General features: G+C 36.3%; 1 protein-coding gene across 1 annotated transcript in view; it reads left to right on the forward strand.

The window, feature by feature from the left end:
• Window positions 1–9309: 9309 nt before the first annotated feature.
• The window catches only part of PPP1R3A (protein phosphatase 1 regulatory subunit 3A), a 37693-nt gene continuing 34271 nt past the window's right edge, over window positions 9310–12731 (forward strand). Inside the window, exon 1 of the mRNA XM_084784951.1 lies at window positions 9310–10154. Coding sequence (XP_084641077.1) covers window positions 9370–10154 — 785 coding nt within the window. The 5' untranslated portion in view covers window positions 9310–9369. The remainder of the gene's footprint in view (window positions 10155–12731) is intronic.

Below are 12731 nucleotides of genomic sequence, written 5' to 3' on the forward strand. Positions count from 1 at the left end.
ACTGGGATGAAAAATAAATAAATAAATAAAACTGCAGAACAAGCAGGTAATTTATATTCCTAATCCCCCTAAATGGTAATAGGCCTGAGACATGAATGTCTGTGTATAGTCAATGCTTCTTATTGGTTACAGAATACATGTGACTTAGGACTTAGATGCCATTCCTCATACAGCATGAATGAAGATTTACAGATGTCTTTCTTCTGTTCATGCGAAGAGCAGAGAACTAGCCTTAATTGCTATGTGTGCCTAGCACACCTCATGCACTTATAATTTTAGGATGATATAATGCTTGTGAGAAATTATTTGTTTTCAGAACAAAAGAACTAGACTTTGAAGATGGACAAGACCTGACAGGATTTACTCCTCTCAGCAAGCTGGATGCTGACATCCTACATCCTTCATGTTCCAGCACCAACTGCTCCAGGTGCTGTTCTCCATCAGAACAGGGCAGCTTCCAAGACAGCTTCATAGAAAGCTTCTGGTCCTAATTGGTCCAGCATTTCCAACTGTCACACACAGGACTTTTAAGCCTGGAAGTTCTCAACATTTAGAAATTGGACCACAAATGATATTCCTAACTTGTTTAACCAGTTTCCCCAATTTTATTTGAGCCCCTACAAAGGTATTATTTATTCCAAATAAGCTGGGAGAAACCCTAAGAGAATAATGCCCAATTTCCCTTAAATGGTGGTGGGTAGGTTTTTTATGGCTTTCTTGGGCTTTAGATGTTTATTTTCATTGGGAGTTAGCTATAAGTTACTACTGGTCTTATCCAGACAGAAAACAAGATTGGTCTCAGGGTGTCTTTCTTTTCCTTTATCTTTCTTTCTTACATTTGGAGATAAGGGCTGAAAGGAAAGAAGGGGGAATATAGAAAGATATAGGAATTATATATTACACTCTTAGTGTTTTGGTTATTTGTATTTGACAGCCTTGAAGAAAATGTCTTTCCTATCTTGGTGTGTCTAAAATTCTGAATGTAAATCATTACCTATCATATGTCATCATTATCAACTTAAAACATTTATCTAGACTTAAAAACATCTTAACCCCTAAACAACAAAGCTTAACTGTATTTTTTTTCATTTGGAAGCTGCTAACCTGCACTTCCTGTTTACTCAGGTAATTAATTTTACTCCTCCTCAAGTCTCTGATGAGGCTGAAAACCAAATAGTATAGTTTCACAATGATAGATACTTAGTTATATCCAGAATTTTAGACTTGCCGAGATAGGAAAATGTTTTCTTCAAGGTTGCCAAATACAAATAGCCAAAACACTATGAATGTAACACAAATATAATTCCTGATTGTTCTGTGGTTATTCTTGCTGTATGTAGTTTATTTTTATATGTGTAATAATAGAAATGTATATGAGAAAAGAAGTAATTTTTTAAAGAAAAAAAGCCTAGAACAGCAATAAAACATGGTTGAACAAGTGTCTTTGTGAGAGGATGAAACATTGCATGCTATGTTGTTTGAGTCAGCTTCACACAAGCTTGAGTTATCTGAAAAGGGGGAAGAGGGCCCAAAGCACTGTGGGTTCTTTCATCCGTGGGCACTCTCTTGGGTTCTATAAGGAAAACAGGCTGATTAGCTGTGTGGAGCAGGCCTGTAAACAGCACTCTCGCCTTGGCTGATTCTGCCACCAGGTTCTGGTTCTATTTGAACTCCTGTTCCTATTCCTTACATGATCAAGAGTGATGAGAATAAAACTAGGGTATTGATTTTTGAGGAGCTGAGGGAGAAGTAAAAATCTGTAGTTAGCATAAGTCATTCCTTCTGTTAGTTCACAAGCCAATCTGCTAGCCTGCTAACCTCTCTGATCTCCCTCTAGGTTGCTTAACAACCTCTGACATCATTATCTGCCTCCCACCCCCAGGTGTGTGCCAGAGGTACCTGATATAGAAGGACCAGTCAGCCTCCTCTCTCTCTCTCTCTCTCTCTCTCTCTCTCTCTCTGGTACTCCATTCCCCCTCACACCAAAGTCTCTCTGTGTCTGTTTCTCTCCACCCTTATGACCCATTTTAGGCCCTACCTCCTTTCCCCCTTTCTTTTCCCCAAATAAATCTCTCCATCTCAGTTGTGTGGCATCTCATTCTTAATGATAACACCATGGCTAGAGTGGTCTACAAGCTCCCAGGGAATGCCTGCTGGAGTTGGGGGCAGGGACAAAGCAATGGATGGTGGATGGAAGTCAGAAGGGAAGGATCTATGTGATCTGCTGGGGATGGGTATACAGAGGAAGGGAGGCTGCAGCAAGTGATCTGCTACAAGGCCAAGGATAAGACTGGGGATTAGGTTTGAGGAACTGAGGCAGAGGTGAAGATCTGTAGTTAGCCTACGTTCTTCCCTGGTTAGGGTGTCCCGTGGATTCCCAGGGAGTGTTTGCTTGTAATTAAGAGTTACTTTGTTCTTCAGGTTCATAGTGAATGCCTGCTGAGACTGGGGGCTGGCATAAATGAGATTAAGCAATGAGTAGGGGGTGAAGGAGAGGTTCAGAGGGGGAGATCTGTGTGATTTATGGGGTCAGAGAGGAAAGGGGGGATGCAGCAGGTGCTCTGCTACAGAGATGGGGTGAGCCTGTGGGTGACTTGGAGAAGCTGAGGGAGAGGGGAAGAGCATAGTCTATCTATTCCCCTGACCAGAGTAGCCTGTGGGTTCCCGGAGAATGACTGATGGAATTCACTATACGTTTTAAATTATCTTTCCCCTATAATTTTTTAACGATCATAATTTTAAGTAAGTGTTTACATTTATACTAGTTTCAGTTCTTAATGTATTTATATATTTGGTTATCATAACAAGTTTGTGAGCTAAGAACTGAGAGTAGCCCTACTTTAAAGATGAAGCAATTGAAGTGCATAGTTTAATTACTAAGCTAATTTCAACTGGCTAATAAGTAGGATGGTTGCATCTTAGGCAATACACTTTAGACATTACGGTCTTATAATGTACCACTACATTTCTTGCAATGGCAAAAGCCTACTAACATAAGTAACAATATTGTGATATTATCCACAGCATCATGATAATGACTGATGACATACACAATATTAAGGCATCTAATAGGTTCATCACTACTGACAACTATTTATGAACATGTTCTAATTTCTCAGAGCAGCCAAATGAGTTAGACACTATTGTGATTCAGACTATAATGAAAAAATGACAAACACATATCTTGATTGAAATCAGACCACAAAACATGAGGAGCTAAAATTCAAATCAAGTCTTTACTCTAAAGCATATTTTCATGACTACTTCATCAAACTCACTCCAGTTAAATACATTTAAGGAAAGTAAAATGTGTTCAAATGTGACACCTGAGAATGAATCCAAATAAGCACTGTCTAAATTTAATTACCAGGCATTATAACTTTAATTCCTATGCTAACACTTAAAACAATATTTTTAAATTTTCACTAAAAAGAGGAAAAGGTGTCTTGGGTTTTACTTTTTCCATAATTGTGGCTATCAGTGATTCTAGACCATATTACACAAAGTGACTATACTCTGTCATAGACTTCAAAGGCTTTTTGGTCTTCTCACTTTGAGTGACAGCATAGAATAAAAATTCACTTCACTGGTTTGCATTCTAACACTGGATCCCACACAAATGAATTGTTAATCAAATTAAAGAAATAAATAGAAACCACAAGAGTCAGATTGCACAGGGCACATTCTTAAAATGGGAAAAAATAATTCTAATACACTATTTCAAAGTCCTTCGTGAAATAACAGTTTAATTTGTATATGAAGATAGGAGAGTGTGGACAGAGGCCTTGAAGTCATTCGTATAAGGATTATTTCCAAGGTAGACTAGCAACTGACACATATGAAGTCGTGACATGCTTCATGATGCCATGCACATGTTAGTGACTGAGTACAAATTTTATACTATAAACCTACTTCATAAACTTACTGTAAACAGTGTCTGACCTAGAACAAGAAGTAATATATGATTTATTAAAAATGAATAACACAGCCAGGCATGGTGGTGTAGGCAGAGGCAAGTGGATCTCTGTGAATTCAAGGCCAGGCTAGTATACAAAGGTAGTCCAGGACAGCCAAGGCTACACAGAGAAACCCTGTTTCAAAATATAAAAAGAAAACAACAACAACAACAACAACATCAACAACAACAGAACACCTTTCCCAAATTTGGTTCATATCTGCACAGATTTTCTGGTTTTGAGACTGTAAATAAATATTTGGAGCTTTTTCAAACCACCTATGTTATTTTAAAAATCATTATTTCTCATAAATATAACCTCAGTATTTGGCATATTTAATCTTAATATTTTACTATACTTCTAGATACCATATTATGTCATAAACATTTTATTGGTTGAATTCTAACTTCTTATTATATCCATTAACAGTAGTATTTGTCTTTAGGTAGGCTTATTTTCATTTTAGAGATAATGCTGAATTGCCACAGCATAACAAAATAGTTTTGAGATTTCAGTTTTATTATATGCTAAGTGAAAGATTTAACCCAACACTGTCTTGCTAAGTGCCCTCAGAGCTCTATGTTAACATGCTTTTATTAAGTGGCCCACTGGTTATAGATCAGACAGTACAAGCCACATAAAATAAGGCCTTCATGGTTGAGTATTACCCTAGCTTTGGTTGTATACATTAGAAAACTTGAAATGATGTTTTTGGTGATGAAGCTCATCTGTCTATATTGCATCATTCAATTAACTAAGGAATGAATGGCTTCTCTGTTATAACATTAGCTCTATCATTATAAACTTTCTATTTTCTGCTGAATTTCATGTCCACACTTCATTGGCAGATTACTTTTCAATGACTGGTACTTGGGGCAGAGGGAATCTATATCTAAACTTTGGAATAGTGTCCATTAAAATCATCTTACAGGTTTGATCTAAAGTGGCTTTGATTCTTTTGAATTTTTTAAATAGAATTCTGTCATTCACAAACAGAAGTCCCTATGGATGAAAAAGGATAGCCTAAAATGTTATATTCAAGTAGAGCAAGGGGTTGAAGGTTGAGAGACTCTGTCATAAAGAAAAATTATCTGGACACCCCCAGAGATTTTTCATCAAATGGGGAAAAAAGGAAAGTTCACAAAAGTTAATTATTAAAAATAAACCAAATGTAGACCAAATGGATTTTAATGACCATCTTCAAAGACTTGTTAATATGTTAATTATGAATTCTAAGACAAGATAGTATATGTATGTGGTAAAATGTGGAGAGCTGAGGCTGAAAACAAACATTTCCTTCACTCTCAGGGCTGGTACTAAAGGATGGGATGCATTGTTGTCCTCAATTCACTTTCTCATGTGAAAGACAAGCCTAAATAATTGCTTACTGTACCTTCTTGCTAATGTACACTTCTAGTATATAGTAGTGCTTTATAGGGTCCTGCCAAAAATGAGCCTACAGAGCAGAAGTGATGGTGGTCGCAAGTGTTCCTGTGAGTAGAATACAAGTCCCCAACACTAAGGTCAACAGTAAGATCATCATACAGCTAAGCCACGCCTGTGCATCCTGGGAAATCTTAGTCCATAAATCTGTTAGTGCATCCCAGCTATAGTATCGCTCACAGAGATTTTGATATGAGTCTCCAGTTAGGAGCCACTGACACAGATTTTCTTGTGACTCAATATTTCCTGACATTGGGCTGCAATCAAATATCAGCTTCTATAAAAGAGGCAAGTAAGCTACAATTCATCTGAAAAAAAAAATCATTTTCCCCAGTCATTTGCATAAAAACCTAACCTTTCTTGTTTGTGACTCCTGATGTTTCAGAATTTATAGACCATAAACTGTTAATTTTTTTTCTTTAAAACCTGACAGTAAAAGATCAAGGAACAATTTTATTAGCTGATATGGAACATTTATAAAGACAGAAACATTTTAAGTTCTGTAAATATATTTTAAATATATACATATATGTATATGGTATATATACATACATACACACACACATATATATATACATATATATACATATATATATACATGTTCCATTTCTGCTATCTTCCTCAATTTCATTGAGCTTTCAATATTTTCTACCCTGTCTGTACCCACAGGAAACAGAGATTCTGGATGAAGCATTAGCTTCATGCTTTTGTAGCCAAAGAACAAAATGTGTCCAGTGTATTTATGACTCTCTACTGTTTCTAGCCCGATTATTTCAGCTATCTTTGTCCTTGAACAGGTCTCCATCTAGGAAATATCTCATGGCACTTTTTGTTTTTAAGTTTTATGTTCGTGCCCCTTTCTTTTCCTTAAGAAGTAGGAATAGTTAACATTCAACTGATCGGAGTTACACTAGTCATGAGACATCCTTATTTGAAGTTTATAAATAGAGCCTTATAAATAGACTCTTGGGATTATCTTATTTGAGCATGCCACCTACACCCTTTTTACTGGGCTCCTAAATGATCTTTTTTCTTTATGTGAATAAAAGGTACTTTGAAAGGTTTTATTAATACAAAGAGGGGGATGGGGACGGAGTGTGAAGCTTGGCATTCAAATGTTCTCCTTATGCTAAAATTAGTTTTCCTGAGCAGCCCAGGAGCAGGATAACTTCTTGAAATTGAGTACTGTGGGTGGGAGAAAATGAGTTATTGTTCTATTATATGAAAATGAAGCAAAGAATTCTGAATTTTAACTAGCTTCAAATATCAAGTCACGAGGATGACAATGGTAGGGGTTTGTTTTGCTTTTTTTTTTTTTTATAAGCTTCATAGGCATTTGTCTTGTGATCCTACATTCAACCAGAGGCAGCTCATTAACCAAAGATCAGAGAAAGCTGGCAAGGATTCAGAGAAGAGTAACAAAATGATTTTTAAAAAGAAAGAAAACACTGAAGGATTGACAAGAAGAGATTAGAAAGATGAGGTCAATCAGTGTTAAGTGCTGACTAAAGGGGTGTGTGCCAGAGACTCTAATTATGTAAAGCTTCTCAAATCTATTTTTTTTCCTTTTTTTTTTTTAATTTATTTTTTTTTTATTAATTTATTCTTGTTACATCTCTATGGTTATCCCTTCCCTTGTATCCTCCCGTTCTTCCCTCCCTCCCATTTTCCCCTTACTCCCCTCCCCTATGACTGTTCCTGAGGGGGATTACCTCCCCCTCTATATGTTCATAGGGTATCAAGTCTCTTCTTGGTAACCTGCTGTCCTTCCTCTGAGTGCCATCAGGTCTCCCCCTCCAGGGGACATGGTCAAAGGTGAGGCACCAGAGTATGTGAGAAAGTAATATCCCACTCTCCACTCTACTGTGGAGAGTGTTCCGTCCATTGGCTAGATCTGGATAGGGGTTTAAGGTTTACCGCCTGTATTGTCCTTGGCTGGTGCCTTAGTTTGAGCGGGACCCCTATGCCCAAATCTGCCTATCATAATGTTCTACTTGTAGGCTTCTAGGACCCTCTGGGTCCTTCTACTTTGCCTTTCTCCCATGATTCTCTCATCTAGAATCCCACTAGAATGTCCTCTCCTCTGTCTCAGTTTCCTGGTAAGTGAAGGCTTTCGTGGGACATTCTCAAATCTAAATGAAAGGTAGGGACACTTATTGAAGATGAGCAGTCAACAAGGAAGACTTCACATCAAGTAAACAAGACGATTTCAAATGTGTGTCCATTTAATATTTTATAAATCTAATTTGTAGTCACTGAAAATATGTCAATAAACCAAATTACTCTCATATTTTCTTTATGCCCTCCATGGGATATCTATACTATCATCAGTTGATTCACAAGGAGCAAAGATGATAGCCTTTATTAGGCAGCTCTCCTGGATCATATTTAATTGTTCACTATACACTGTAACAATTAAACTTAGAGGACTCCAGCAACATACTGAAAGTTGTAGAATTATTAAGTCCCAGACTCTGCAGATGGACCCATGGTCTTCATCTCTATAAGTCAGTGGATAAATTACGTGATAAAAGAATTACATTATGGCTTCCCTTACTCAACATTTATGAAATGTTTTGTAGTCAATCTTTGACTGCCTAATGATGTACTTAATGTGCCTTTAAAAATAGATATACCTAATCCTCAGATTTGCAATCATATCCATTTGCCACTCTGAAAAGATCATGTGGCCCATACCTATCCTAGCTATGTAAATGATGTCTAACCTAAATATTTTTATTTCCTTCTTGCCCTACATCTCATCCATTTCCACCTTTGGAGAAGAAATTCTCAGTCATAGAACTTAAGGCAATTCAAGTTATAGAGTAAGTTACAATATTTGTAAGTTATCATTTGAAAGACAGGGTGCCTTTGCACCTTCTCACTTTGAAAATCGGTTACCTCTCTTGCTTTATATTTTATATTTTAATTACATTCAAGTTACAGATATTTTTATAGTGCCACACTCATCATGTTTAACTCTTCAAAAAGCATCACACTCTCGATGATTATCTTCCAATCCTTGATCATCTCTCTCCATGGTCATTTCTCTCTCCATGGTCATCTCTCTCTCCATGATCATTAGGTATTAAACCTACTATAATTTCTTCCAAGGATTTCCAGGAATTCTCCGCACAAATACCTCTGTATGTTTATTTTCCTTTTCTTTTCTACTTAGTTTAGTTTTTCTACTCTGTTTAAATTTTTTTTAATTATTGCATGAATTAGGTTTTAGTGTATAGCATTATTTATTCGTTTCCTTCATGCCAGCCTTTTCAGTGTTATTTAGAGATGTAAAAAAAAATATTAGGTGATGAGACACAGTGACATTTATTGTACACATTTCCCCATCATATTAACAGGACAGATTTCAGCTGGTGGATTTTTGTGCTAAGGCATATGAGCACTTAATTTTTTTTTGAGTTTATTTTTTAACTTATTTTCGGCACCAGTATTTGACCCTTTACCATTAAAATGTGACACTAAAGCTCTCAGAAAATGCTAGTTATGATTTTTAACAAGCTACAGATCTCCCCAAGTTACAACCAATCACACATTCCACTTCATGGACGGATTCTTCTCACTGTACATACTCCTTATTTCACTGCTTTTATTTCTTGTATATTTTTAAATCAACTAATTAAAGCAAGGTGTTTGCCCTTAGTTTTAATATTCTTTAAAGACAAAAATGATTTTTAAGGTCTCTTTGGAACTGAGCTCATAACAAATGCAACTTTCAACATCAGGAGATAAATCTGGACTGTCCTGGCCAGAGGAGCATGAATGCTCTCATATAAAAGACTTTTGGAGGCAGGCTAGCATAGTTTACAAGCCATTGGACCTATTTATAGAGCTGACTTCTTTCTGCAGTGTCAACTGTAACTTTACACTTATTTTAAGCCTCAGTATCTCAGATATCAGCCCGTACTAGCTGGACAGTTTTCTCTTACTTGATATATCAGAGAGACCAATGGAGCCCACTCAACCTGGTCAGATTAGCAAAGATAAATTTTTAGAAATTCCTAATCTGTCTGATTCTGTATGTGAAGATGAAGAGGTTAAAACGACTTTGAAGCCTGGCTTCTCCCCTCAGCCAAGTAGACGAGGGTCTGGGTCCTCTGAAGACATGTATCTGGACACCCCAGCCTCAGCTTCCCGGAGAGTCTCCTTTGCTGACAGCCTCGGATTGAGTCTTGTCTCTGTTAAAGAGTTCGATTGCTGGGAGTTACCAAGTGTTTCAACTGATTTTGACTTAAGTAAGGATGTTTTCTACCCAGAAGAGTATGTTTTATCTCCACTGTTTGACCTGCCGTCTTCAAAAGAAGAACTTATGGAACAGCTTCAAGTCCGGAAAGCAGTGCTGGAGTCGGCTGAACACCTACCCGGGTCGGCAAGTGTGAAGGGCATTATTCGAGTTCTGAACATTTCTTTTGAGAAGTTGGTATATGTGCGCATGTCTTTGGACGACTGGCAGTCGCATTATGACATTTTAGCGGAATATGTTCCTAATTCGTGTGATGGTCAAACTGACCAGTTCTCTTTCAAAATTTCATTGGTTCCTCCTTATCAAAAAGATGGCGGTAAAGTGGAGTTTTGCATACGCTATGAAACTTCTGCTGGTACATTTTGGTCAAATAACAATGGCACAAATTATATATTGGTTTGTCAAAAGAAAAACAAAGATCCAGAGCCTATAAAGCCATTGGAAGAAGCTCCTAGTAGACAAATAAAAGGTTGCTTAAAGGTAAAATCAAGGTGAGGACATGCTTTCCGTACTTGAAAGTTTATAAAATGTTAGTATTCTAAGTGTTATAATAAGTGACAATTAATCCTGAAAATGTGTTACTTGCTCATAAAAATAATTGTGTTATATTTAACAGGCCAATGCTGCTTAAACTATACCATTATAGTATTCCTAAGTAAGGAAAATATGTGTATAATACAATGTCAGGTGGAAGGTATACTGTTTGCTTGGTTTCAGTCTCTAAATTATAGAGCCTTAATTTGTGAAATTGTTTTATTTAGAGGATATTTACTTGTAATGTTTCTTAAATGCCAGTGCTTCACTTTGAACCGTAGTTCACATAAAATTGTATTTTAATATGTACCTGGAGCTCAGAAATTTATAGACTTTCCCTCAAAAGCAGCAATGATAATTTTAAATGCTGAGTGGGTTATATAAAGACATTTGGAGAGATCTATACTAGGTTAAGTCATATGAGAAATGAATTTAATAATGAGCTATGAGTGATGTATACGTTGAACATAAAACTTTATAATTATAAGAAGTGTAACATCAGGAATGCAAATTAGTATAATTTAGTAAAAGTAAGTGGAGCAGATTTTTAAAAAAAAAATGACCCAGATAGAAATAAGGATATTCAGCTAAACAGATTAGAGTTTTGGGACATGACCCCTCATTAGTAACCTTGCTTGTCTGTTAATGTTGAAAAACAGAAGTAGCCCTCAGCTCAGTCTGTAGTACAGAGCTGGCTAATTTCCATGACACTGGGTTAGCAGAGGAAACAGAAGAGCAGTTAGCTCCCTGTCTGCTCCTTCTTGCATCTGAAAGAAAAAGCTCCCTTGCTCATCTAGCTACAAACCTTTCATTATTCTCCGAGTGATTATCCTATCCCCAAACAAATAACTTAGTCAGTTCATCAATAATATTTAATATGATGAAGAGGGAACTGTATAAAGAGCAAAACCATTCAAACTAAATAGACACTTTTAAAAAACGACTTTGAGAAGATAGTAACGGTTTTATGTTTTAGTGTATAAAGCCTTTACATAGTTTGGATAAGTGAATTAAGCTAATATAGGTTAAAGCAATTCAAATATATAAAATAATACAGTTTTCATTTTATGTTCAAGAAGCTCTATATACTGTGTGAGTTGTGCCAAATCTCTCAGTCCAAGTGAAACTTTTTTATATTTTAACATACATTATTAGAAGAGAGAACATAATCATAACTTCTATATATGCTAAAATAAAAAAAACAGGTGTTTGTGATAATACTCAGTAACATTATCTACACAGAAAAAATTTTCAATGAAATTCAAACAAAACTCTGCACAAAAAATAACTATATTTTTAATACTTTATTGAACACTTTCTAAACACTCAAGCCAGCCATTTGCTGTACATATTAGTGCAAACAGAATTTAAGAAAGGTAAAAACATTTGGCCAAAGAAGCAGGCTTTAATTCAGTAGAATTTTCTGTGAGCTATAACTGCAGCTTCATAATGTCAAACAACACATTCTGAACAGGGTCCACAGGGCCTTTGTTTTATAGAGCATATTCCATTGACACTCAGAGGAAACAGTGGGCAGCTGAGGCTAAGCCTGACCATGCATGCACTCTTTAGCCATGGTGTCACTGGGACCATCTAAGACCATATCTCTCTCTCTCTCTCTCTCTCTCTCTCTCTCTCTCTCTCTCTCTCTCTGTGTGTGTGTGTGTGTGTGTGTATGTGTCTGTCTGTCTGTCTGTCTGTCTGTCTCTCTCTCTCTCTCTCTTTCTGTGTGTGTGTGTGTGTGTGTGTGTATCTTTGTGTTCAGAGCAGTAATCATCATCAGTTCATAGCAGACAACGCTCACCTTTTCATATTGCTTTGGAGAGGAAAAAAACTGAGAAAAACTAAGCCACAAAATGGTCTGAAGGCCTGTAAAATTTCCTAATGAGTTATGAAAATGGAAAAACCTCTTTCCTTCAAAACCACAAATACATTTTCTGTACTTCTATAACTTAAAAATGACCAATATAATTCAAACCACATTTTGAAGAAAGCATTTGTCTCTGGAGGAGGTTTTCTGTGTTGAGTTTCAGTCCAACATGAATTTTTACATCTGATTTATATACCACTCAAGATGGAGTGTATAAAGGAAATCCTGACAGATCCTCAGAACAGCATGTGCCATAATAGAATATTTATACAGCTTTTCCATGATATAATTTATATGCAATGGGCTTTCAAATATTCCTAAAACTCACACAAGAGAGCATTATCAAATTTCTAAATGAATAGTGCAGTTGAATTTCATTGGGAAGAATTTGTTAGGAAAGAAAAAGTTACCTCATTAGTATTATTTTACAAAATGTGCCCATGGTTAAAATAAACCAGGAGTCATTTGATAAAAGATTATAGCTCCAAAATATCATTCCTGTATCCAAATAGTTGTAACATCTGAAAGGTCTTTCACACACACACACACACACACAAAAACCCTATACTCCCGGTGCTGTTGGATTTGGCTGACATTTCTTTTATGAGATAAGAATTGAACAGAAATATATGCGTGGATTTGTGTTTCTTACATACAAGTAGAT

The sequence above is a fragment of the Acomys minous genome (genome assembly GCF_964271855.1).
Source record: "Acomys minous genome assembly, chromosome: 6".
In the NCBI taxonomy this organism is placed as follows: Eukaryota; Metazoa; Chordata; class Mammalia; order Rodentia; family Muridae; genus Acomys; species Acomys minous.